We start from the raw sequence: 27,546 nt of genomic DNA on the forward strand, positions 1-27,546 counted from the left end.
CACAAAACAGAGGCTCTGAACATATTGTTATATAGCAATATTGAAATAAACGAAGTTGCCTTAGTGAGTAAATAAGAGATATTGAAATATTTTAGAAATAATCTTTTTTCATCGATAAGGTGATGAAATATTCTGCTCGCATATTATGGCTATTATTCACTTGGATGAGTTACCAAACGAGACGTTGCTCGTTGAATAACATAGGTACTATTTTTTGAGATGTAGCATCAGGTTTGAAGGGTGTATGAATGAGAAAAATTTATACTATAATTATTCTAAGCAAAAGTTTAATTACAAAAAGAATTCATTTAACAGTACAAAAAATATTCGAGCTTAAAGAGCACAAACTTATTACACCACTATTTTGAGCATGAAGTATGAAAAAAGAATCTTATATACACTAGTCAATATCACATGTATTTTATGTATATTTCGACAAAGATCAATTTCTACTGTACCTGTATTTACAATACTATTTTTCTGTAAGTTCATTCCAGTGACACGAGAACACAGTTCGGTACTAACTTCGACATTTTCAAATATTGGGTGATTTTTCACCGGAGTGAAAATGTATATGACTGTCTGAAGCGAGATTGTATCGAATTGCTCTACATTTATTGCTCTTATACAATACTTTCGTTCTGCATCTGAATCAAGTCGTATCTTTTACCGTTCCTCACGTCATTCTCAATGTTATTTTTCCTCTTAACTGACAGTCTTCCATTTCCGAAAATAACTTGGGTTTCCTCCCTGAAACTTCTGGAGTTTCTGCCATGGAATGTAGTGCTCGACAAGTCTGAGTTCCTTAATATTCGCTGCTCGGATTGCTTGGAAAACATTGATCTGAAGGTGTATTTGAAGGCTTTCCTCATTTTCCTTGACATCACGTTGTAAAGAATAGGGTTCAAGGTGGACGAGAAGTAGTAGAATATTCCGGTAGCGAAAAACATCCAAACGTTGAATTCATCAATGTATTCCCAGTCAGAGGCGTGGATTATAACAAGGCGCTGGGCATGAAATGGTGCCCAACAACAGAAAAAGCCAAGGACAACTGCAACTGAAGTTGAATTGATTAGAAAATATGTTTCCCTACTATTAAAAATGAATTATTTCAATGTATTCTGTGATTATAGTCTGTATTCTTTGGGATACGGAAATTCCAATAAAAGTTTTTATAATATTTGTTGAGGAAAGTGGAAACCATGTGCAACAAAAAGGGACAAATAGTGTTTATTGAAATACTGAAAATATTCAAAATTCCATTTACATTTGGAATAGAAAAGAATCGAATCGAATAGAAATAGAATAGAAGAGCTGGAATGGAATAGATTCTATTCAATAGAACATAATAGAATTTAATAGAAAATATATTAAAGTAGGGAAAGGCATAGAGAAGAATACAGACTTATATATTTATCAAATGGATAGATAATATTTTTATTTAAATTTTTTCTTCTTCTCGGAATTTCCGAATTGAAACTCTGCAATTCCAACTTCAAAATCGGCATTTCCAACTTTAAACTTAAAATTTCCGAGTTTCGCTTGCCCTTGAAAGCTTTGGTAGAAGAGGAACTTCAACACATCTACATTTAGGGCAGCAACGGAGAGACCGTTTCATGCAACAAAAGCAATTGCTGATGATTTTTTTCTGGGTCTTACTTGACCTAGTCAGAGTAACACAACTTTAAAACCGATGGAATAGGCACATAATCGACGAATTATATTTAATATACAATATATTATATTATCTGAAAATGGTGTGAAAACAATAAAACCACTAGAGTGAAATTTGAAATTTATTTTGTTCTCGATGAAAATGAAACTTGTAATTTAATGAAAGTGATAACGCCTTAGGAGGAAGGCAATGAAATATAATAAGAAATTCAGATGCATACCACCCGCCAGTATAGAATAAGAGTCCGTCAATACCAAACGTTACTCCATCGAAGAAGAAGCTATGTTGCTCTGACGAGGTCAAACGAGATCGAAACCATGGTCAGCATCTGCTTTTCTTCGATGTAGCGTACTCTATTTGGTGGCCCTGACGATGGCATATTGGCTAGCTCATTCAGATCGTAACTCCTGTCGATATTCGTATCGGCGGGTGGTATGCATCTGAATTAATTCTTGTAATTATTTAACTTACGTAACATCCTAACAATCGATTTGTTGGACTGGGCCCTCCTCCGAAGTCTATCCTCATTGACTGAGCCTCCCATTCCATCTAGAGGTTTTTCACTCTGTGCAATGCTGGACGACATCTTGATGTATTGTATGAAAATTATTATGAGGGGCAGAATGAAGAAGAACGCAAAACTTAATTCTATGAGAGGGAAGTTTTTTGGCTGATTCCTCATGCCGCATACTGCAGATTCCTGAAAATGGAAAAGCAATTTCAGAACAGAATTTTCACGAAGTTTTATGCATTTTAGAGATTGATTGTCCGATTGAGCATTTGACTTTTATTCGATACAGCTAGGATGAAATTGAAATGAGATAACATAGTGAAGTATCTACATTGTTTTCAGACTTCATTGTAATATAGGATATTCAATAACCCGCGCTAGACGGCTAAAGAATCCCTTCTCCCCCCAACAAAATCAGAATGAAAACAGAACAAATATGTACATCAACATTATTTATGATTACAAGTTCAAATATTTATACTTGTAGATTAATCTTTTCACAAGAGTGTTGAGATTGATATGCATGTGAATAGAGTACCTGCTTAGAATACTTCTGCTGAGGACAACTTTTTCAAAATGAAGTTGCGAAGTGGCACTGTTTTTGGATATTAAAGAAAGAGTGATTTCCCATTTTCACCATGTTTGTCATAAGAATCCTAATAACTTATGAACCATTGAGTTTTTACCCAAGGTATGGCATACTGTTAAAACTTCCAGCAAATCAACTATCTCAAGATGCGAAGATATACCATTTGAAATATGGTATAACGGCAAGTTTCTGAAAATATTTTGACGAGACGAGAAAGTTCATTGTCGAAAATCCAAACATTTGAATTTTCAGAACAAAATTGTGTTGTCCATAAACGTCTAGTAGAACATCGCTGTGAATCACTCTGTATTCTCAGTTATCACCTTTCTGTCTCCATTAGAAGTATGAGTATTTGAGTGACAATTAACAACCTGTTGAACTTTGAAAATTTTCTTTACAGATACTTAGAGTACCTATATCTGAATTCAAATATTATATTAGAGAAAAGAAAATAGATAGCATGATTCTATGATGCGGAATGAGCGAATGGCGAATGAACATTATACTATTATGATGGCCGGTGTTTTATTACAGTGTGTAATTTGCGGATTAATTAGCAAAGCTGGAATTTTGCATTTTACTTGTCTCTCTCTTCAGTAAAAATTTGAAGCATGTGAAATTGCATAGTTCAATTTCGAGTTACATTATCTCCACTAGAGGGAACTCAGTTTCGTATGATAATTAATTAAAGTATTCGTATTATGTACAGTAATGACACGGTATGTAACTTTTGTTGATGCCCCTATATACAACAAGTAAGATCTTTCCACTTTTCAGCAGGTTGCAGTATGATGAATAATTATACGAAATAATGAAAGGTTTGAGTTATTCACTTAGTTGCATTTCGAATTTATTCTGTTAGTTTGATGCTCTCATTTTGTTTGTTTTCCAAAACGAATATGTTTGACTTTGACGTCAATTAAGCTGTACAATTTTGAAGTCATTTCAAACTACTGTTTTCATAAGAAAAACACATCTTTATGTTGTAGCTCAGCAATACACCTGTTGGAAAAAATCATAGTACGCCACTGGATTCCTATCAAAAAAGTGTCTTTATAATGTTTCATTTCAACATCCTAGCTCAAGCAGAAATGGAGGTAATGACCAAAGTTGACATTTTAATATTGACCTATAACTCAAAAACAAAAGAAGACAGAGGAATGCAGTTGACGGCATTATTAGTTTCTCGAAAAAAGACGACCGTAATGTGCCATGCATTTTCTCTATCTTTGGGTTGAAAAAGTATCAGATATCACCAATTTTGCCCAGCCTGTACAGTCAGGTATTAGGTTATGTAAACAGAAATGACCTAATCCAGTCCTGCCTATTAACATTGAGTAACATTGAGTTGAATACTCAAAGGTATTAATCAATGAAAAAAAAATCAACATATTTTCAAATCTTATAGAACCTACCACCTACCATAGGAAAATACCTATCTAAATACATATACATATAAAGTTTTTTAAAAGAACAGATCGAAATTTAACGCTTTTGAACTTTACGGGGATTATTCAGAATTTTACAACTTCAGTCCCTACAAAACTTCATTTATTTTCGGAATGCCTGGATTGGGTAGAATGTGGCGACATCTCAAACATTCCCAGCATCACTGGAAGTTTTGAGGTAAGTATTCCCCGCGCGCTTATAAGAGCAAAACTTCATAAATCGCTCGTAGCAGACTCTGGATAATGGTGGACATCAATTAACCGCTTTTATGTTTGATATCTCATGACACTTAATTCTCCAATGGCATTCTTTTGATATGACCCCATATCGGGGTTAAACCTTTTTCACCAAATTTTATCTCGAATACTTATGAATTTGGTTAACCTCTTAAAACTAGTCTTTCATAATCCTCTACAAATTTCTGGAAAGTAAAGAGCATAATGAGTATTCCTATAATAACAAATACGAGAATTGATTGAATTCAATATCTGTCCTATAATGGTTTTGGGTCCTTTGGATATGTCTTAGAAAATGGAGTTTCGCAGGGGTCTAATCTTGGTCCATTAGTTTTTGTGGTGTTCATAAACGCTCTGTTGAATTGCCTGTGGTGCATGGCATTGACGTATACTGATGATTTGAAGCTGTACAACGTAGTGTAAATGATTTAAGGCTGCTTCAGTCAAGTTTGCAATTTGTTTGGGATTAGTGTTTGAGGAATGGACGTTGAATTTGGAAAAGTGCTTTCAGAAGTCTTTCACAAGAAGATTGGAGCCCTTTGTTGGCCTTTACTTCATTGGTGACCATATCCTTATCCGTGTGAATCAAATACGCGATATTGGCATTCTGTTTGATGCTAAATTGAGTTTCATACTCCAAATCGAGGATCTCAGTGCCTCCTCTTGTAAAATGCTGGGTTTTGTCTTAAGATGCTCTAAGGAATTTGACGACCTGGAGGCATTGAGAAGTCTTTACTTCACATTTGTTAACAGCAAGTTGGAGAATGGCGGTCTCCCATGTATAAATGTCATCTAAGTCTTCTGGAGCGAATTCATAGAAGGTTTTTCAAGCATGTCTCTTTTCGGCAAACCGGTATATACCCTGATCGTGGAGCTAACTTTTCCACAATATGCGAATGCCATCGTTGGCCGAAAGACATGGATACCCAGAGTGTGCTAGGTTCGCCCAAGCCCCAAAGGCTGCTGATGGGTCATACTTGCTGTCAAGGATGGATGATACTCTTCCGAGGATGGCCTCTATAGGTCTGCTCCTGTTTTTCTTCTGCGAACACCTCGTACAAACTTATTGGTGCGTGCACCAGTGTTACGCATGTATAAAAGTGCAAATGCACTCAGAATGAATATGTTTGTTTAGTTGCAATTTTGTTGAATACCTATTATTTAAGAAAAATTATGGTATTTTTCATTTTTTTTATACAGTTCCATCTCTACTAGTTTTGTTGTTTTCTTAAAAATGTACCTGTATATTTTACCCTATAATTGGAATTATTTCTGTGGGGTACATAAAGTTGATTTATTATTAGATATTATTATTATAAACAAAGTTTGAAAATTTAGGGATTTCAGCTGAACATATTTGATTGAGTCAATTTCAGTTCCAAAAGATTCAAAGAATATCAGAGTACCTACTCGATATAATAATCGAAGTGTGGTTTAACCTAATTAAGTACTATTATTTGCATTTTCAAGATGGACAAATAAATCATTATAACAAGAAGACATGCTCAAACTTACTTTTATAACGATAGCGTCGGTAGAATTTTTCGGATAGGTAAGGTAGTGCACATCCATCAAGAAATAAAATGGGAGAGCTGTAAGAAGGCCAATGAGCCAAAGGCAAACAATGGTTTTGACAGCTCTTGGAAGTCCTGCGAGGGTCTGCATTTGAAGAGGATGACATATTGCCAAGTATCTTTCTGTCGAAAATACAACTATGGTCATAACTGATACGTAGGAAGCCCTTGAAGAGAAAACAATAATGTAATTTGTAAAAAACTATAGTAGAATTGTGGACTCAGTAGAATATCTTCAGAGAAGTGATTAAGCACAGTTTAAGGAGAAAAGATCAAAATGGTCGTGGTTTGGAAGTGCTGAATCCTAGTCAGCTGATCTTATTCTTAATTGTTTTGGTCTTTGGGCTATATATTTCTGACCAAATCATCATATGCATGAAATTAAAAGCTTTATTACTCATGAAATTATACCACCAAAGACCTGACATATGAGCTTTCAAAATATTGATCTCAATGTGTTTGAGTAACATGGACTGGGGAAGTTGAAAAATATAGTTGAAAACAGCATTTAACGGCATTTTCAACATATGTATCTGTTAATCATTCACCATAATATTGACTCCACTCGATATGATAGGACCACCTCTTCCCTTGTTTCAACACCACCCTCTGAACCGAAAAAAAATATGTTCCACATAAATTGTTTTCAGCAACCCTGTTACTCACTCTGTTACAGCAAAAATCTCGGATATTATTCATTTTCCTTTCATTTAGGTCCCTCACGATCCTGAACAGAAGGAATTAATTTTCATCTCGACGAGAAAGTGAAAATTTTCCGAGTGAAAAGCGAATAATATAAGCGCTTTCAGTTATCACTGCACTCTAAACGAGTGCGAAGGAATGTTTCGAAATGATCCGTTCTGAAATTAATAAATTGGTGAATTATGAGTTTGAGCTGCTGTTAAACGTCTGCAAAGGGTCTGTTATGAAATTCTTGAAGTCAAGGTTAGATTCCGAAATTGAGAACTTTTCAATTCGCTTTTTCTTTCCCAAGAACAAAATTGAATAAGTTTTGAATTGCATAGCTGCACTAGAACAAAATATAGTCACCCCACATTTGACTTCTCACCAGCGAAAACTGGGATGCACCTAGAACTAGTTTTTTCCCTCATAGCTACAAAGGGGTGAAATCATCAACTCTTTTTTATTTTCCATTGAAACTTTTCTCATCATTAATTATGTATTGAAATCTTCCAATACTGTTTTTTTCTCGAAAGTAAGAGTAGGTATGTATATGTATGCTTCAACTTTTTTGATGAGGCAAATGTCCTCCTTTTGAAACTAATTAGCTTGGAAAGTACTTGTATTGAATAGTTACTTTGCCAAATCAAGTAACAAATATTATGTGAAAGAATGATTGAAATAAAATTTTCTACTCCCAAGAATATATTTACTACCCTTACCTTCAAACCACTTTTCGTCATCATGCAGTTTATTTGAAATAAACCAGATACATCCATATCCTCAATAATTATTCAAAACGCAAAATCCAGCTGTTATCATCAAAGCATGAAAAAGTCTTTGTACACTTACATTTCCGATATAAGCCCCCTCAATTTGCAGAAGAAAACTCCGAGTATCCAAGGATATTGATGCCAATACAGCGCTACATCATTAGGAAGGCCTGAAAAATGGTTTTTTTAATCCCCACCCATTCATTAGTGGTCATTAGTGCTATGGGAAGCGATGAAAAGATGTTGCTCATCAGCAGCATTCTTAAGATAGCTAATTTTTTTCACCTGATAAAGTCTTAATATTACCAGATTCAGATATGTGTTTCTTGAATGCATTTCAATATATTTATGTATTGGAATTAACGACTTGATAATGATAATAATTAATGAATTCATTTAAACCTTTGAATGTTATGAAAATTCAGCTCCAAGCAAAATATTTCAATATTTCATTGATTTCGTCTCCTGATATTAATAATTCTTCCCATATATTGTCTTTCGAAGAGAAATGATGAAAATTCAATCTAAACAAAGCTAAAAATTATCACAATCATAGATTCGAATTGTAGATCTCATACGCGATTGGTGCACATTCCAAATTAAATTTTACGTTTGACGAGATCATTGTCACATCGCTGTACTGATGATAGTTCAATAAGTCCGAAACCAAGGTCACGAGTTGACTGCTTATACAGAATACATTTCATACAGGTTTTTCGACAACGAACTGAATCGATCTGAACCTAAGATAGGACAGTAAAGGGATGCTGAAACACGATATTGAGTATATTACTTACCAAAAATCAGCAATATTAGGTCAGCCACAGCCAAATTGAACAAAAAGTAATGAGTGGCTGTATGCAACATCGAATTTTTACGTATGACGATGCAAACACCCACATTTCCGGTGATTCCTGTTATGAATATAAGGCCATTGATCACTGTCAGAGGGACAGCTGTGTTCAAGGGTTGTTGCTGACTTCCTCTTTCTTCTTCAATGAATAACCACAGATTCGTTTCATTCAGCCAGGGATTGACTTCAGAGGTATCATTGAGTAGGCCCATCTGCAAAAAATCTGTTATGAACATATGTATATATCATTCTCTTATTTAGGAAAATATTGGCTGCCCAACAAACTTAACCTCTCTATCAGAGGGAAGGAAATCTTTTCGATTTTGAATACGAGCGAGAGGCGTTGAGAAACTTCTATCTAATCGATTCAATCTAATCAATCTATAGGGTGAGTCAACTCATGATCGGTCGATAACTCTTAGAAGTTTTGGGCTAGGAGAATGATTTAAACTTTGGCAGAATTGACTTTTATTTTTGACCGAAAATGGTGAAACACTAGGGTGATACTGCTGTTTCAAATGGGAATACCCAATGATTTCCATATCATGAAATTCTGTTTTTGAAATACTTATCCCAACTATCTGTGTAAAGTGTACCTCTTTGAGGTAAATACTTTACGACGACAAATTTCAGGGTTATGATGGTTTTAACTAGAGATTATAATTTAAAAGCGGTTCCAGATAAATGCATGATTTTTTTATTGAATTCCCGAAGGGGTTTTCAAGTCTAGATCAGTTGTTGGAATCACTCTACATGTAGTCCGGAAGATACTGCGATTTTTCGAAAATAACCTTAGAAAATGCAATAAATTCCATCTTTTTGTCTCTTGGACATCGTAGTCTATAGCTCTTCTATCTTCTATCTTCTACCTAAGCCTAACCTAACCTAACCTAGATATCGATTAAAATTTATTCTGGGAGGATTCTGCATTTCTTAATAATATTTTTAGGGTTTTCACTCCCAATCTCTGAAACAAAATCAATTAAAAATGAAATCACAGGAGCAAATCAAGTTTATTAAGAAACTAACCTAACCTAACCTAAGCCTCGCAAATACGGGAGTTCATTGTGAACCAGCCTGTATATGGATAAAGAAATCGAAAACAAACAGAAAAAGATTTTTATTCGATTTCATGTTCTTATACTATATTAAAGCAAGTTTTGTTAGTTTAGGAGGAACTTTCTTGCGCCGCGGGCTTTGATATGTTATATTTAACGAAATTTGGTTTATTCAGGGTTGCTTTTCCAAGTGAACGACACATGTCGAACACTCGCAATTCTTTGATTCGAAACGAAAACTTTTTTGCAGCCCTTCATTAACCTGTCAGTCATTCCTTTTCTACGAGAGAATTCCATTTTCAGGTATTAATTTTCAGACACATTAACGTGGATTCCAATATCAGCAACGACGTTCGGTAGAGAAATGCAATATCAATCGAGTTCTGTAGAAATTTCTCTTTCATATAGTGACATTGCAGTAAAATATTACATAAGATTACGAAAATATAGAAATCTGTCATACCTAATATAATTTCTGAAATACAAAATATCGAATTATAGTATAAAAAAAGTGAAAAGTCATTCGATTAACATCCATAATTAAACAAAAAAAGATTACATTACTTTCAATCTGAGGGTGCAAATGAATGGTTGTGAAAAATCAAGGAGCGATTGTTTGTCAAAAAAAGTCTTTCATATAATTTTATTTTTAGCGTCCCTGCTTAGATCCAGCAGCATAAAGATGGCAACTAAAAAGCATGATATCAGCCTACTGGGTGATTTTATGTTCGGAGATAATTAAAGCCCTATATTTATGCTATACGTACCTGCTGATTTTTTTTCTCAAAAACCGTTACTTTTAGCAAGAAATTACAAGAGATCTTATTTGTTCAAGATGAATCGACCTATCAAGAGTTAATTTTTCAATGGTACAATACAATTTCTGTCAGTTTTCTGGGTTCTAAGAAAAATATTTGAAACTGATTTTCAGGCGCCATCTATAGAGGACTCTATCTAAGCATGGGCCGCCCAAGAAAAATTTTTTTCACCACTTCATACTTTTTTCAACAGGATTTGCGAGAAAATATTTTTATGGTCTTAATTTGATTCATCTACAAAATAGTAGGAATGTGTAACTGAGGAGAATTCTTAGATTGTTGAATGAACCCGATATTTCTGAAAATTTTAAACGAACCATGGAAAGAACGTGTACTAATTTATTGTTCCCAGTAATGTCCATTTTGTATTCTCGTTTATCTATTTTTGAATTTATAAAACGTGTGTGTATGAGATTGATTTGTGTAAAAAAATATTCTCTTCAATTCTAGAATTAGCTAACATTCAACAATTTCAGTATAGCCCAGCATTTCAGCAATGGCAACTCATTACTTAGTTTGAAAGTAAAACTTCATAAACAGAATGCACGTGTACTATTCAAATAATGAGAGAAAGAGTACATCAGAGAAGCCTCAAAGATATTTGAACTTTCTGCATCATTCCTCGAACAATTGAATGCTCCTACGCTTGAGGAATGCGCCTACACTGGAGACTGGAGACACAGTCTATCCATCTCACATCTCCAGTTTCCAGACGGAATTCGAAATTTGATACCTGCATTCCCTACATGAATAAATCATAGGTCCACTTTGATGATAATCAGCCTTGATTATCTAGAGACGTTATTGGGTTAGTGGCAAGCAATTAAAGGGAGTTTTTACACGTGAGAGGAATCATAGGCAGCCATATTTTTTGGCCATATTCCATAACGTTACTTTTGATAATTAAAAATCAATAAACTGTACTAAATTTCTGACATATATTACGTGTAGGAAATATCGCGACTGAAAATCAAATGCATGTAATATTTCAAAGTGCAAGGACTCGATAAGACTTCAGTCTAATATTCCTTATTTATAGTGAATCTATTCTAGGAAATATGAAAATACAGTTTGGTTAATTATCACGATTCGTGAACGAAAAATTGAAATTAGGTTTTTTCCCCGAGTGATGCGAAGTATAGTTTGTCCCCAGGGGATGAATATATTCGTATGTAATATCTCGGGTAGATCTATAACAGCGGGTTTCACAAAACTTTGATTGCGCGATCAACGATTTGACAGTCACTCGATTTCTAAAACGAAATCTGAAACCTTTTCATTTCTGAATATATTGAAGAAGTAGCAATATAGAATCATTGAATGTATGTATTCAGATCATAATTTAATACTGGAATGATATTCTGAATGCGCATGACTAAATCATCGATGGAAATCAAATTGAGGTTTATCTGTAAATCAAGCGTTGATTCCCCAATCAAGCTTTGTGAAACCGGGAGTAAGTTTGTCAGTATTGTTCATCGAAATCAATGAATATAACACCTGCGAAAGGCTAATCGAAATCGACATATATTTCCAGTAGGGATGAAGAGAGAAAGTTTTTCAATTTTTACCCAACAAACCAACTCAAACATGAAGGGGAGGTTGGAACCTGGTGAATATTCAAGAGTTCAGAAGACCCCATACAAAATGTTACATTTCAAATTCACCCAACTGTCCCAACTTCGTAACACCGGTTGTGGAAAGTATACGAACCCTTCACCCACATAATTCTGATACTCACTAAAAAAAAATTATGACCAATGATTTCTAAACGTGATAAAATTTTAGATCGTGAACAATTGTGATCTAGTATCTATAAGCTAGTTTACACAATATGAAATGAAAATCTAGCGAAGTTAATCATGTGAAAGATTGTTTTTCTGAAATCACATTCGGTAATGTTTTTCGTTATTAGAGAAAAATTACCCCTTATCTTGGGAGTCGCACCATTGATCTTTTTGAACAGTTAGTGAAGAAAATGAGACGTATTAGGTAATAAAATTTTGTTTCCCTGAATGTGCCAGAATGTGATAAACGGTAGATATTCAATATACCTACGTAGTTCAGCGTACATGTTTTCTACATCAATTTCTTGTGTATATTGCACGAATTCTCTGTTGATCAGAAGAGACCTTATCCTGTTTGTTTGCATGATTGAATTGTTTGAATGTTCATCATGCGGAAAATATTATTTACAAGAAGTTAGTCACTCGACAACTAGTTCTTAGCCAATATATTTCTGGCAAAACCATTCGAGAGCCTCATACAATAATTTCCCTATATTGAAGTCAAACATTCAACGAATTCTATTTCCGTATTCGGTTTGCAAGGGTTCCACAAACATCAAGGCCACCGAAGCCACTTGAAATTTTGTGTAGGTAACGTTGTCAATGGCACCGAACTCTGTTAGGATAGCAACGAAATTTCAGAATAAACAGTAAAGCTTATATTTCAATCACCTGAAGAAATACAGCGAATGTTTGGGTTAATCGGGATTAATCTTCATATTTGAGATACGGTAATGCTTCATAAGTATTCATGAGGTTTATCAAGAAATGAAAAGAAAGAAGCACTCGAAAATATGGATGTATGGATTTGGATAGAATACAATGGAAAACGAAAAAGTAAGCTATGTCAAAATAGCTGACTGAAATTCATCAGAAACTTGCACCTAATCACAAATCATGTAGCTGCACTCCTATGCGAAAACGATGACAATAAACTTCTATTTTCGAATATTTGACTTCAAAACAACATTAAGTGACAGGTTGAAGTCGAACGATTTATGAGTGATGTTGTTGTTTCGATGATTTTTGTCAATTTTTGAAATTTTACCAAGAAAAAAGGATAAAAAATGGATATTTCCACAAGACAATTGAGTATAAAAAAGCCAAAGGCAGGTCGGAAAACAATTATTGCTTTCACACACGAAGAGGATGAAATTGAGACGGAAGAACCTCCCCAGGTTTACACATTCTCAAGCTCTCCTAGGGCCTTGTACACCAACAGAAAACTAATCGCTGGCCAAGATGTTCCATTGCCTTATGCCAATCTTATGTTCGAAAGACGCGTTGTTAGAGGTAAGAAGTAAATCATTAGCAGAGTCTTTATGAACATTCACCTTTGTCGAAGTTTCACAAGATGGCTTTCAGTCAAAACAAATATAATGATAAAAAACCGTGTGTTAGATTTGAAAATCTTATCTTTTATTATCGAACAATGAATCAGGTGTCAAGATCTTGGCCGAAACAAAGTGAATGAAAAACTTCTTATATAATGTAGTATGAGAAGAAAGAGATTAAAAATATTAGCAAAAACTACATCTACATCTGCCCAATGCCCAGTGTGGTGATAATTAAGTAATATGTTTAACATGTTCGCTGCGACTCACATTTAGAGCGCAGGCGCCTAGTGGGGTATTTCGCCACATCACAAACTCGACCAAACGTCCTTTTATCTTGTTCAAAGTTCAAATACTTGCGACCAACAGAATTATGTTTGGCTTATTTTGAAGAAAATCAAGTCGACTTTTTATTGCCTTGACCCCCTAGATCTCCCGCTTTGAGCCATAGAACACTTCTGGGACATTGTAAATCTCCTCATTTACATCATCCTCCACAGACTGTAGAGAAGGGGGATGAGGTAAAAAATGTCTCAAGAGAAAATCGATATCTTATTAGGATAAGATCATGCTCCACGATTAGTCTTGGGTTGATTCAATATTAACCAAGTTTCTCTAGGAGGATTTTAATCTTTTTAAATCCCTTTTAAAGGAAGAATAATCAAACCTGCATTGCAGAGTTAACACCAATTTCATTCTGAAAGCAAGGTTTCTCCTTGCTCTGCAAACCAGACCTCCACAGCTTATATAACCTCCTCGTTGGAAGAAAATTTACGACCTTTTAAACTTTTTTTCAGTTGAGGAAAGAGATGATTGTCAGATGGAGACAAATCTGGTGAATAAAGGCGGTTTTCTAGTAATTCGAACCCTAAATCACGATTTTTTTTGCATAGCAACATGAGATTGTTGTCCTGCAAAAACAAAACACCTTTGGATAGCTTTCCGCGTCTTTTCTGTTCAATTTTTTCTCGTAGAGTAGTCAGTAATGTCGAACAGTAATCTCCGGTTATTGTTCTACCCTTATCCAAAAAATCAATCATGATTACTCCATGCAATCCCAAAAAGCAAGAACTTTTCCAGCAGATTTTTGGATACGAAACTTCTTAGGTCTTGGAGAACCAGAGAGTCGCCATTCCATCGATTGTTGCTTTGTTTCTGGATCGGAGAAATGTACCCAAGTCTCATCCATAGTAACAATTCGGTTTAAGAAGTCTACATCGTTTTCAAATCGAGCACAGATCGAACGCGATGCTTGTACCCTTGCACGCTTTTCTTCAACATTCAAACATTTGGGGATCCATTTTGCAGCAATTTTTCTCATGTCCAAATTGACGTGAACAATATGATGAACGCGTACGTATGAAATGTTCAGTGCTTCAGATATCCGTTTTAGCCTCATTCGATGGTCTGATAAAATCATGTACTTTTGATGATGGTTAGATAGTCCAATTCTATTTTTACAATTTCGGTGGACATCTTCTTTCTTTTAAATTATTGCGTTACTCTGGTTTACTTTTTTGACCTTCTTTGAACTCTAATGAGTTATTGTTTGTTGCTATGGTAACGCAATATTTTCTATGCATGGAACTGATCTAGGCTAACTAGATATCAATACATCCTCGTATGTGATATAAAGCATGCTCAGGGAGAAATTGAAACCCTTTATCTAAGACCCTGTTTGGAAATATGATCAATAAGATGTATTGTAGTGCCAATACTCATTTCAGCTAGGAAATGATTCTTAATTAAATTAATTGAAATTCTCTTTTCGAATACAGTTTACTGACTATTGTAATGAATATTGAATGTTTATTTCGGATGACATGTAAATTATGTTGACTAAAGTTATCATTAATGCAATAAGTGACTCAAAAACAATAATTGCAATGTGAATCCTAAATTACTATCAAACTCTAGGAAGCAATTATGCCCAACCCCCACTTCCCCATCTTGGTGACGGTGAATCTGCTGCTGCCCGAGCAGCTGTTGCAAGAAGAAGAGCAATGGCCAGGAAGAAAGCCAGGACACAAAATGTTAAGGCAGCTGAGCTACGCTTAGGGTCACCCCCAGCCATAAAAGGTCGCAAACACGAACCCGTTCAGACAGATCAGTTCTTAGAAGAAATTTTCATCACTCCACCTGTCACTGAAATGTGCACTCAGGTGTGGAGAATTGAAAGCGTCCTCTTCAGGTTCTTCAAAATTAATATTACTTGTTGTAGACTGAACTTTTCCTGGACAGACCCGTATCTCCATTCTACGTACCTGCCAAAACCGGTATTGATGCAGAAACTCAGATATATCCTGGAGATCTCTTCGACTTCGACATGGAGGTGCAGCCTATTTTAGAGGTTCTAGTAGGAAAAACTGTGGAGCAAGCCCTCATCGAGGTACTGGAGGAAGAAGAACTAGCGGCACTCAAAGAACAACAGAGGAAGTTCTTGGAGATCAGGGCAGCAGAGGCTTGTGAAGCGCAACGTTTAATAGAGAAGGAGAGAAGGTTACAGAGAGAGAAAGAGAGGAGAATCAAGGATTATGAAGAAGGCATAAAGGTTTGAAATCGTTTCGATATTAGGTAGCTTTAGATTGGATTCCTTTTCTGAAGCAATAGGTGATAAATCGAACCTCGTTAGGTGCCAAATTTCGAGTTCTTTGACTAGCCAAATTAATTCTTAAAACTAAGGTGTATTTCAATATGCCCATAGTAGACCTCCTGAAACAGAAACTTCAACGCATGTTCTATTTTTTCATACAAGCGAAAATGAACGTCATCTATAAAGAGCAATAAAATACCTGTCGAGCTCTCCACCAAACGTTCATAATTGAAACCATAGACAGTGTTTAATCTATGATTTAAACTTTTAACATTTAATGAGGAGTCGAGAAAACCTTGGCAAATGAAATCAATATAAATGAGCTATTAACTATTTGTGATATGAATAATAAATCATTCAATTATACAAGAAACAAAATGATCGTGTTACTAATGTTTTTCACCCAAATCTCACAGGTTCAGAAAGAGATGGAGGAAAGAATAGCAGCTTCGGTTTTGATGCAAGGTTATCTGGCAGATCTTCTTCCTTCAGTTTTAGAGGGATTAGAGTCGGAAGGTGTTCTTCTTGACAACATCAAACAGGACATTGATAATACTTTCATGCCATGGCTCATGAAGGAAGTAACGAATGAACTAGAAGACATTGTTAGCAGCCGAGACATTTTATCAGGTGAGCATTATTGAGTACCCCATTCTGTAGGTTTATGGAATCCATAAATATCCTGTTCACAGTATTTCTATTGGTGGATTTTATTGGAAAATATTTAAGATTGAAATTTCATGGATAATGGTCACTAATAAAAGAGGATTAGCGAAAATAACGTGGTGAAAATCGTTTATCGACTTTGTTACAACGATTTTTTTATTTTCTTATGGGAATGGGAGCTTATCCTACATAGTCTAACTTCTTGCAAGTAGATAAGTTATGCAATAATACGGCATAATTCTTGAAGACTACTGAAACGTTGAATAGAATGATCCGAAACGATCGAAATAGCCCTATAAATCGTACAATAAATCATCAAATATTGCACTTCGACAAAACGAAAATTTATTATCCCAGAAAAATATTTCAATCTTAGTCTTTCTCCAGGCTACATCAGAGATTTTTTCCCATTCATCTTTTTCGATTTATATGACGCACAGAAATATTTCCTGTAATAGTTTCACCTTTGTGTTCATTTTCCCGATAATAAAAATATCATGTTTCTAATTTTTATTCACATTTGAATATAAAGAACTATTTCTGTCTTTCTTTTCAGATATTGTCAGGGATATCCTCGAAAACAAAGCAGAAATATACAACGCAATATACAGTATGTTTGACATAGAGGAGCCAAAAGATGAAGCTCCTCAGGCAGATTTTTATGACACTCAGGAATTGAGCAAACTCATTTATGACGAGAAAACAAAGAATGAGGCTCCTGAATCTGTAGTGAGAATTTCAGAAGAACCTAAGGAAGAGAATTAATCATGATTATACACCTATATCTATCAACAATATTTTTCTTATTTATTCCTGTTGTGACGAAACATATATTTTATGAAATCTTGAAAATTGATTCATTTATTTCAACCAATATATCTTCTTTACAGGTGATCAGAGCATTTATATTTATACATAAGTCCAGCTTCAACAATTTCAAAAATGATGGTGTTTTCACTTCAAGCTTAAAGCTTCCTTTAGTGTCATTTTTAGTAGACTTTAGGTTTGATTATGAAACCAGCCGTTAAAATTACAGTAGAGGAAGCTTTAAGCTCAAAGTGACGTTAAATTCGATTATGAAACTGGACGTTAGACTTTTAACAAACTCTTATTACGTAACGTCAGGATATTATACCTAATAGCTAGATTATCTATATTGCCTGTGACATAAACAGTGTTTACACTTTCACAAGTTATATCATATAATGCATGTTAGTAGAGAATCATGAAGCATTCCTGAAAATTACTACCAAGATTAGGAACTAACTAGAGATAAAGCTAACAACAAATCAAATGGATTCTAGTCTTGGGATATGTTTGCTTTATGGACATATATTTAAGTCTATTAAAATGAAGCGCAATCAATTTGCCAAGAAAGTCAACAAGTAAGTATTGATGGTAAACGCCCCAAAGTTGCATGAAGAAAAGTCAGTAAGTGATTAGAGTCTATTTTATCGTAGTTATCAGTGCCTAATTATCATCGGAGTCTCAGAAGAATTAGGGGAAGATTTCAAAAATTGATTGATTCACACAGGCTGCTTAACGGGATGACCACTATTTTACACAATTTAAATGTGAATATTTCGAAAACGAATGGAATAAATGCAATTGAATATGCTGAGCTCAGGATAGAAAGGACTTTTGAATGAGGTATTGCTTACCCCATGTTACCAATTCCGAATTTAGGGGTTAGTGTTGTAAGACTAAGGGTTGAAGCGATATAGTTGTGAATCTGATCTTGAAAGCTTTTACCCTAGAATTCATAATCGACGTGTCCCACGATTTCTTGAAAAAATTCATTTCGTCTGTTATCTCGTCCATTTCGTTTTCAAAAACCCACCCTGTATTTACATGGATCTATCCATTCAAGCGACAAATCTCATGCGAATTTTGAACAGCGTTATGTGTTCAATGGTGAATATAATGAGGCTCATCGACATCCCCATGACGAAGAAGAAAAAAGCAGCTTTCAAATGGGTTAATTTCAACTTATGTGATTTATGTATTTCTTCAGATTCATCTGATGGTATCGAACTGTATCTTTCGATTACACGGTACAATAGACCGTTTTCCCTGAATAATTGTAAATATTTATTGTAAATGTCCACCAAGGGATGTCCTTTGGCGAAAAAGAGAGCGAGACGTATATCTTTCAGAGGGGGATCCACTTTGAAAAATTTCACGGTATCATTTTCTAGTGATTGTCGAAATCGTCCATCCATCTGGTCAAAGAAAACTATAGCCATGTAACGTTCAGAAAGTGCATTTTTTATACACTTCGGTAAATAGCCACAATCAATTCTCTTCTCAGTAGATATTACCTGTTTTTGATTATACGGTAGCTCTGTAGGATATGCAATCGTTCGATAATCAGGATCTTCCGACACAGCTGTGGAATTTGAAAGCTTATGGGTTGTACCTGTATAGAACAATGCTCCTTCAAAAATGGCTCCAGTGAAGATGTTGAATATGAAGAAGAAAACTATGAAAACTATCTCAGAGCAATACTTAGTATTTTTCAGATAGGAATATACCATTAAATTCGTGAATATTTTCGTAAAAACATCAGAAAAATATCGATTTCGAAGAGCGAATTCGAGAGATACCCAAAAAATTGAAATAATTGTAAGAGTAACTGCCATGATTAACCATACTGAGGTCGTGAAAATAAGAAGGAGGTAGTTCCATGATGATGAGGACTTTACCCCTAGAAAATAAATTGAAATTGTATCGAAATGAAAGGGAACTGAAAAGGTGCTATACAAGGCATCCAAGGCATTAGAATTATCTACTAAAATATCTAAGTCATGATTTTCCATGACACGTTTGTATACTATACTTCCACCCTTACATATCACATCATATTTCACTCGCCAATGATCGAGGATCATCATCAGTATGTCTAATCCTAAAGATTCGGTTTTGCAGTAAACATTTTGAAATTTTAAAGTCCATCCTTTGTAGTCGGAGTAGTTCTGAGTTATCCGACTTGGCATTCTTTTTAAGTTGCCACAAGTTCCAATCTTAACCAAACGCTTATCAATCTTCCTGATATTCTTATACCTCAAAGGATAATAAGTGAAGATCTTCTCTTTTTTCAAATCAACAAATATAGCATCGTTCACGTAGAACTTTTGTACGATTGATGTGCTATCTGAAGATATATTGCCGTAAAATAAGAATCTTGTACGTGATGTCATGAATCGGCTAACGAAGAATTTGTTCAGAAACTCATCTAGGAATATACTGTTGTTTACATAGATTATATTCATATTTGGTTTGTATTTCACCATCCATCTCTGTTCCGTTTCAAATCTATCCATTCTTATTGCAGGTAAGTCGACTTTTAAAGGACCATTAGTGAGAACCAGAGGATAAGAAGAGTTGTTTATACCCAGGAAAATTAAATCAATAATACAACTGATTGAACCCTGCAGGGTATATACTTTCGAACTCAACATGTTCTCTCAGAATGACTATATTTCAGGTTGTTTCAAAATTACCTCTTAGGTATGATTGCCACTTCATTCTCACTAGCTACTCATGGATTCAGCTATGGAACAATTATGGTCGTATTTTTCTGAGCACTTAAATTAATGGCCACTTTATCAAGTAATAAAATATATTTCTTGAGTGGACTTCAGCGGCAATTAATCAAACTCTGAGGATTAGGTGAAATTAAAAAGTTTTCCTGGGACATTTCATGTCTCAGCATGTTCACCTGAATAATACCCAATTTCCAGCAATTTAATGTAATGAAAGCGACTTCTATTATTCATAAATATTTACTTAATTGACGCTACGATGAAAAATATTTAAATTTTTTGTTTGTAATTTATATTGGTGAAGAAGGGCCAGGCAAACTATCGATAATAACAGTGTGAAGCTTAAGAAAAATATTAATTGAAACCAAAACAGACTGCGAAGTGAAAAACTGATGACATATTTGAGAACACAAAAAGAATACCTGTAAAAACAGTTCAGTTTACCGTGTAAGGTGAAAACAATTTATTGCAGATAAATACTGCCTACCCAGTTGTACAGGGTGGGCAAAATTGGTGATACCTGAACTACAACTTTTTAACCCAACGAGATACAGGAAACTGAATGTACCATTCATGTCGTCTTCTTTTGAGAAACTAATAATACCATCAACTGCATTCCTCTATCTTCTTTTGTTTTTGAGTTAGAAGCCCAAATTTAAATTTGGGCGGTTTCAACTTTGATCATTATCTTCGTTTCTGTTTGTGCTAGGATTTTGAAATGAAGACATTGTAAAGACACTTTTTTTGATAGCAATCCAGTGGCGTACTATGATTTTCTCCTACAGGTTTATTTGCTGAGCTTGAGCTATAATATAAAGTTATATTTTTTCTTATGAAAACAGCTTAAAATGACTTAAAGAATTGAAATTTTTTTTCCGTTTCAGAAATATATCATACATCGCTCTCAGTCTTTCTAAGACATTTTAATTTACTGTTTTCATAAGAAAAAATACATCTTCATGTTATAGCTCAGCAAATATACCTGTTGGAAAAAATCATAGTACGCCACTGGAATGTCATGAAAAAAGTGTCTGTATAAAGTTTTCATTTCAACATCCTAGCTCAAACAGAAACGGAGATAATGACCAAAGTTGAAATTTTAATTTTGGCCTATAACTCGAAAACAAATGAAGATGAAATAATGCAGCTGATGGCATTAGTTTCTCGAAAAAAGACGACCGTAATGTGGCATGCGTTTTCCTCTATCTCGTTGGGTTGAAAAAGTTGTAATTCAGGTATCACCAATTCTGGCCACCCTGTACAAAATCAATGGTGAAACTGTTCTCTGTTCGCTAGGTTTAGTAATAGTTTTTCCTATAGGTAGATACTAATCCTACTCATGGATTAAGGTGAATATTTCTCTATTTGATATACGCGTTTTCGGAGGATTGTAAGATGGCGATTGACTTTGAATTTTTCTTCACTAGTCTTGGGCTAATGAAGACTTCGAGTAAATATCATATAATTTCAAAATTGACGCCCACTTACGTGTTACAATAATTTATATATGAAGACCCCGCATTTTCTTATCAATTTATGGATCTGATTGTGAAATGAATCATCAAATAGATGAAAATGTGGTTAACACTTTATCGCTCATGAAGAACACAGAATCAACAAGATAATGTCTAAATTTCAAGGATTTAATCTTCGATTCAACATTCAGATTGAATTGTTCTCGTAAATGTTCTGTTTTCTTTTTAGGTATTCAAACGAACTGAAATGATCTGGTCTATCACCAGTTCGATTATTTTACAAGGTTTACCGAACATTATAGAAGATGCAGGCTGAAATTGGTTTTCTGAATTCCACCCATTTTTGTAGAACTCAGGAAAACACACACACTTTCAAATCAAAATCACATTGCTGAAAGCCTATTACCCAAATTTCCATTTTATGATGGTCTCAAATATGCGTCAATATGTACAAAATTTGTCTTCAGCATGTTGAGCAAAAAGCTAACAAGGTGTTAAATAGAAATTTTTTTTTAGGTATTCAGGTATTTTTTTTTGAAAATCGTTCCTCAAGAATTGTCGCACAATTGATAATAATTACAATATGAATTTATGGAAACATTTTCAGTCTAATTGTTGAAGCAGAAGAGGCAGTAGTGTGATGTAATAAGGGGAAGTGCAGTGGGAAAAAAATCACTTCATTTGAAGCTCCTAAATAATTTATGTTAAAATGTGTATATTTCTTATTTCTTCATCAAGTCAAGGGAATAACGTGGAATGACAAAAATGAATCGTCTACAATACGCCACATGTTTAGAAATCTCACAAGTGGTCTCATAAAAGAATTCCAATCTGACATTTAAGCAAAAATATTTGAATCATCAAACACAATTTGAAAACTTCCTGCAATTTTCCTCATTAATTATTATCAATATATTATTAATTATTCATCATTAAACTGAAAGTTCTTCATCCGAATATTGAACCCAATTGATGTATTTCTTCTACTCAAGAATTTTGAAGATTGATCATTGATGCGATGAAAAAATTGACTCTTCACCCTGTTGCTCTTCACATTCCAGAATGTTCAACATAATTCACGAAAAAATTATTGAAACTTGTATAAGAGTTGTTATTCCATAAAGGGTGCTTCGTTATTTAAGAAGTATCTCGAGATTTTTCCACCAAATGTTTCGAAATTGTGTGTCAGTACATCTAAACTCACTTTTCTCTCCGCTGAAAAAATCAGTGTTCTATTGTCATCATCACATATTTGAGAACTTTTCCGCGAGTTTTTCCGGTCAGTTAAGTCGGAGGGAAATTCAGAACATCTCTTGAAAAGGAACGAGCGTTCACTGAGCTGTTAGGAAAGCTGTATGTACCCTGATATGATAACGCGAGCACGCAAAATCATACCTTTCGCATCTTGTTCCCAAATCTGAACAGGCATTGATGATGCTCATTCATTTTTTCGCAATTTGAACTTTATGAAACTATGGAATATAAATATACATCAATGACGATGAGAAAGTCACCAATTTCATTTCTTTTTCGGAAATTAATTTTTCTTTTAATCTTTCAATCGAAAAATGATATATCGTAGCGTTCAAAATCTACATTTTTCTTGTAACAGATTGGTTGTCCTGATTCTGTTCTCTCAGAACACCTACCGCAAAAATAGATATCCCGAATTCAGAGACAACCTGTCTCTGGCCGAATTAGTATAAAAGAAACCTTCAGTGCTATCGTACAATATACAGGGTCTCTCATTAACTTTTGTAAAAACGATATATCTACTATATCTACATTTATATCATGGCATAATTGCCGAATTTCAATATCCGTAGTTCAAAAAGATTTCGGGGTTTTTATGTGAAAGAAATATGAGACGAGTTCCGATATTTCTGGTGGCAGCATTCGAATTACAATCGAACCGGAACTGGCCAATAGTCATCGTCTCTCGAAGTACAGGCAGTACTTGGCAATATCGGAACTACCCCATAGTAGTAGTTCAACCAGTAAAAGCTGAGAAAGGTCAATTTTTACTAGGAAAGGGGCATCCTTTAATTACCAATTCGTACCATCCCTTTAATCGCCGATCCCACACAAGGGTCTTAAATAGCAAAAGATGTAAAGTGGTGGTGTTTCCCATAAAGTAAGTCAAGTAAGTCAAATCATGGGTGTGTTCTGTGGTGTTTCCGAACGAATTTTGATTGATAGGGTGGAATAATTGTTTCTAATAAAATATATCTAATATTTCGGTTTATAATATCAAAGAGTATCAACTCTTTGATAATATTCAATAGGGACATTTGGAATCTAGTTTGAAGAAATAAATTACTAAGTCCGAAATTTACATTTTCTTTTGACAATGTTTCATTTTTCAGTTCTTGAAAGAGAACTAGAAGAAAAAAAAAAGCCAATACATACCTCTTTGGTATTTTATTGGAAGAAACTAGGGAAAAACATACATTTTCAAAATTGATGCAAACAATTTTGAAAGGTGATTTTTCAGCCAAAATTGCATTTCTTTCACATAACTTTTTGTTCAAAACCCTTTCTCCTCCAAGCTGCAGCCCTTTGAAGTTAGGGCCAAATAATAATCCATCTTATTTAATACGTCCGTGAAAAAAATATTCAGAAGAAAACATTTCAACAAATAAATAATGGTAGCAAAATTACAGTTCACTATGGTTTTTTTAACCGATAGGGTGAAATGCATCCCCTATATTATTTTGCATCAGACCAATGTGCGTGCATTTGAATGAATAAAAAATTATCTTGCCTTTATATCATGAAATTGTTCATTTGATCATAAATAATGAAATATCACATACACACACAAACGTTATTGAGCACATAGAAAACATACTGAACCTATGTGTTATTTTATTTTTTGTGATCAAAGGAACAGTTTTATGGAAAAAAGTCATAGAAAAGTTTCAAATGAATTTCCATTTTCAATTAAATTTTTAAATATTGAAATAAATACAAATCAAAAAAGTTTTGATGCAAAATAAAGGTTGTATTTTTCCCTCTCTTGTAATGAAATGTCTTGATTGAAAAAAACTATAAAAAACTGTTATTTTGCTGGCAAAATTTATTTGTTGATTTCAATTCTTTTAAATAAGTACTCTTTGATTCTGAAAAATTAATTTTATTCTATGGGTTTTATTTACTCTTCACGAAATATTTTGAAACATTTTTGCGTTGTATTTTGAAAAACGTTAACGCCAAATTATAGATTAATTATATTGAAAATGAGCGTATTTAAGGTTCAAATGACTCTTTGATGCTTTATCTGCGGACACATCCTTTCAGACTTAACTCAGAATGATGTCTTAAAACATCTTGTAATTAATTGTATTAACTAACCGAATTAATTCATCTCACTGACTTGTCTGAAATAAGGGGCCCTTAATTACCTTTCTTTGTAGGTCCTCTGCGCAAAATGAAATTTGCTAAGTGTTCCATTTTCGAGCTTTCTGAGGTAGATTCAATTACCTGAAATCTCATAGTTTTCGCTTCCTCGAAGACTCCGCAAGCGATAAATGAGGTGTTCAAATGTTTTTGTCCGAAAAAAAATTTTCCGGTGCAATTTCAGATTCACTGTGAGAACTCGGAAAATAACTATTCGGATATCTTAAGGAATATTTAATAAGAGCGAAAACTACACTGCTCATAAAATGAAGTGGATATTGGATATTGTTAATTTGAAAAAATGTAAAAAGAAGCTTTGTTCTTATAGGTACTAAACTTTTCGGTCTCTTGTAGTTTTGTCGTATCTTCCAACGATTTCGAGAAAAAACTTGAAAAAAATTGAAACTTCAACACTCTGTATCTCGAAAACGAAACGTTTGCGACCCCATGTTTATGGGACTTTTTTTCTTAAACTCACTTAAGGAATCTCCCCTTTTCGTTTGTACGTTCAATTTAGAAACACCCTGTATATATCATGACGATAGGTATATTAACACACACAAAATATGGTCCTCATGACAATTGATACTTGATAGCTCAACTAAAAAAATTGCAAGGAACTCATTTCTTGTGGTGTATAATATTTTTTGTGTGGTGTGTTGTTGTGGATTGATTGTCACTAGTTTGACACGCGTCTAAAAGCCAACTTTAACAGTTAGTGCGTTGGTTTATCAAATTTCATTGATAATTTGATAACCTCATGCAATGCCGACAAGAGTGAGAGCACCACGAAGAACTAGAGGCTCCACTCGATATAAAACCTTGATTTCAAGGTGTTTGTAATAGACTCCACCAGGCATAATCTTCATTATCTTCATTTATCTACTATGTAGAGAAGTCTTGCTTATTGTTGCAATTTCAGGGACGTGAACCGTATCTAGACAATTTAGTATATCAGTACATATACAGTTTTTGAGCAGCGTATCTTTACGTAAATTCAATCTACACATGATGATTTTCCACTCATTCTTTTGATAAGCATCGCTCTACTTACAAAGATGCATATAATTGTTCAAAAATAAGAGAGGTCTGACATTGACATTTCAGAAACCATCATGGAAATTTTTTTCAATAATATATTGAGATTTGAAGTCTTATTTCTCTGACTTCAAATAATTCACAAGTTAACATGTCCATCTCTCTTACTTTACTTATAATTCTCATTAATTTAATTTTGAAACGAATATTTTCACTCTTTCTATTCAACTCATATGCAGTAATTTTCTTGCAGAATGTCCATAATATACACATATCTACGTACAACCATAATAAAAGATCTTTTTCGCGAAATTTGATGAACGCTTATATGATTGATAGTTGATTATTTTAATTGGCAGTAAGTATCTTTCTATTCATTTATTATTCCATATTCATATCTCTCAACTTTGATATTATGATGCAGAAAATATTGATACCCTTTTTTTAACGAATGAAGTTTTTGTTACCGATATGTGTGCAGTCAGCAGTGAAATTAAAATCGGAATTCTATGAATAAACTGCTTCAAAACATCAAAGCTTTAAAAGCCATTCGTGACGGAAAAGCTATCATGTCCCCAATTTATGAATTTGTAAAAATATTCTTTGAATACTAATACTGATCCACAAAAAATATTCAGAATAATTCAAGCTAACCTTTGATTCACTCCCCATTCTACTCAAGAGACCTATTCTAGTTGCTTAAATGAATACATAAAATACCAGGATAGGGCCTTGGAACTTGGAGCCACATTTCTCTTACAACTTGTGTGATTCAGGTTCAAGAAGTTGACTGATTGGTAAAAACATAGAAACATACAATTGCGAAAATCAGCAAATCACGTAAATGATTATTTCTGCCTCATGAAGACTGTCATAGCTTATCTGCTACTTTTCCTGTGCCGCACAGGTCACTTTATTCTGAAAATTAAATTGGGGTGGATCTGATATTTCGAAATGGGTTAGTTTTTGGAAGAAGTGAGTGATGAGATTACTCGTGCATTCTACTCAAATTTACAGCATGCAATAAAACTAATAAAAAAATTCACGTGAAAATAATTTTTTGAAATACAAATTGGTAAAATTATGTATCTAATCATTGGGGAGCCAAAAACGAAATTGGAACCAAATTCAATGAACACACACTACATTACATTCGCAAATTTGAATAAAAAGTATGAAATTTTAAAGAAAATAATTTTACTCTTCAGTTATTCAATCTACATTAAGATTGAATTTTTTGAGAGAAAATTAACCATGTCTCGAATGCAAACCTACTGTGTGTGAATATCTTATCTATATTTCATTGCAAAAAGCTACCATTATCATTCGAAATACTCAAAAAAATACTTCGGCTTACTGAGTTTACGTGAGACTGATTAAGTGGCAATCAAATATTTGTAGAGTTTGTTGTTTTATGTCTTACTTGGCAGATAAGACATTTAATTGAATCTTACTGGGCTTCAAATAATCATTTGATTTTATTTATTCTCCA

The 27,546-nt window shown here is 34.1% G+C and overlaps 2 protein-coding genes across 3 annotated transcripts; one reads left to right on the forward strand and one right to left on the reverse strand.

The window, feature by feature from the left end:
* Nucleotides 1–270: 270 nt before the first annotated feature.
* LOC123310074 (neuropeptides capa receptor-like) lies at nucleotides 271–22,957 on the reverse strand. Of its 2 annotated transcripts, none has more exons than XM_044893445.1 (6): nucleotides 22,822–22,957; nucleotides 8,286–8,553; nucleotides 7,568–7,658; nucleotides 5,976–6,201; nucleotides 2,147–2,375; nucleotides 271–1,057 (listed from the first exon to the last, which is right to left on the reverse strand). In XM_044893445.1, the coding sequence occupies exons 2-6, from the start codon at nucleotides 8,551–8,553 to the stop codon at nucleotides 624–626; spliced, it is 1,248 nt and encodes a 415-aa protein (XP_044749380.1). In that variant the 5' UTR covers nucleotides 22,822–22,957; the 3' UTR covers nucleotides 271–623. The 2 variants fall into 2 exon arrangements, with proteins under 2 accessions (XP_044749380.1, XP_044749381.1); XM_044893446.1 differs by having other exon boundaries at nucleotides 8,286–8,564; nucleotides 22,822–22,949.
* On the forward strand, nucleotides 12,682–17,489 carry LOC123310075 (radial spoke head protein 3 homolog). The gene is made up of 5 exons (XM_044893447.1): nucleotides 12,682–13,297; nucleotides 15,256–15,500; nucleotides 15,560–15,889; nucleotides 16,348–16,561; nucleotides 17,154–17,489. The coding sequence occupies exons 1-5, from the start codon at nucleotides 13,072–13,074 to the stop codon at nucleotides 17,360–17,362; spliced, it is 1,224 nt and encodes a 407-aa protein (XP_044749382.1). The 5' UTR covers nucleotides 12,682–13,071; the 3' UTR covers nucleotides 17,363–17,489.
* Nucleotides 22,958–27,546: the final 4,589 nt, after the last annotated feature.

The sequence above is a fragment of the Coccinella septempunctata genome, chromosome 3 (assembly GCF_907165205.1).
Source record: "Coccinella septempunctata chromosome 3, icCocSept1.1, whole genome shotgun sequence".
In the NCBI taxonomy this organism is placed as follows: Eukaryota; Metazoa; Arthropoda; class Insecta; order Coleoptera; family Coccinellidae; genus Coccinella; species Coccinella septempunctata.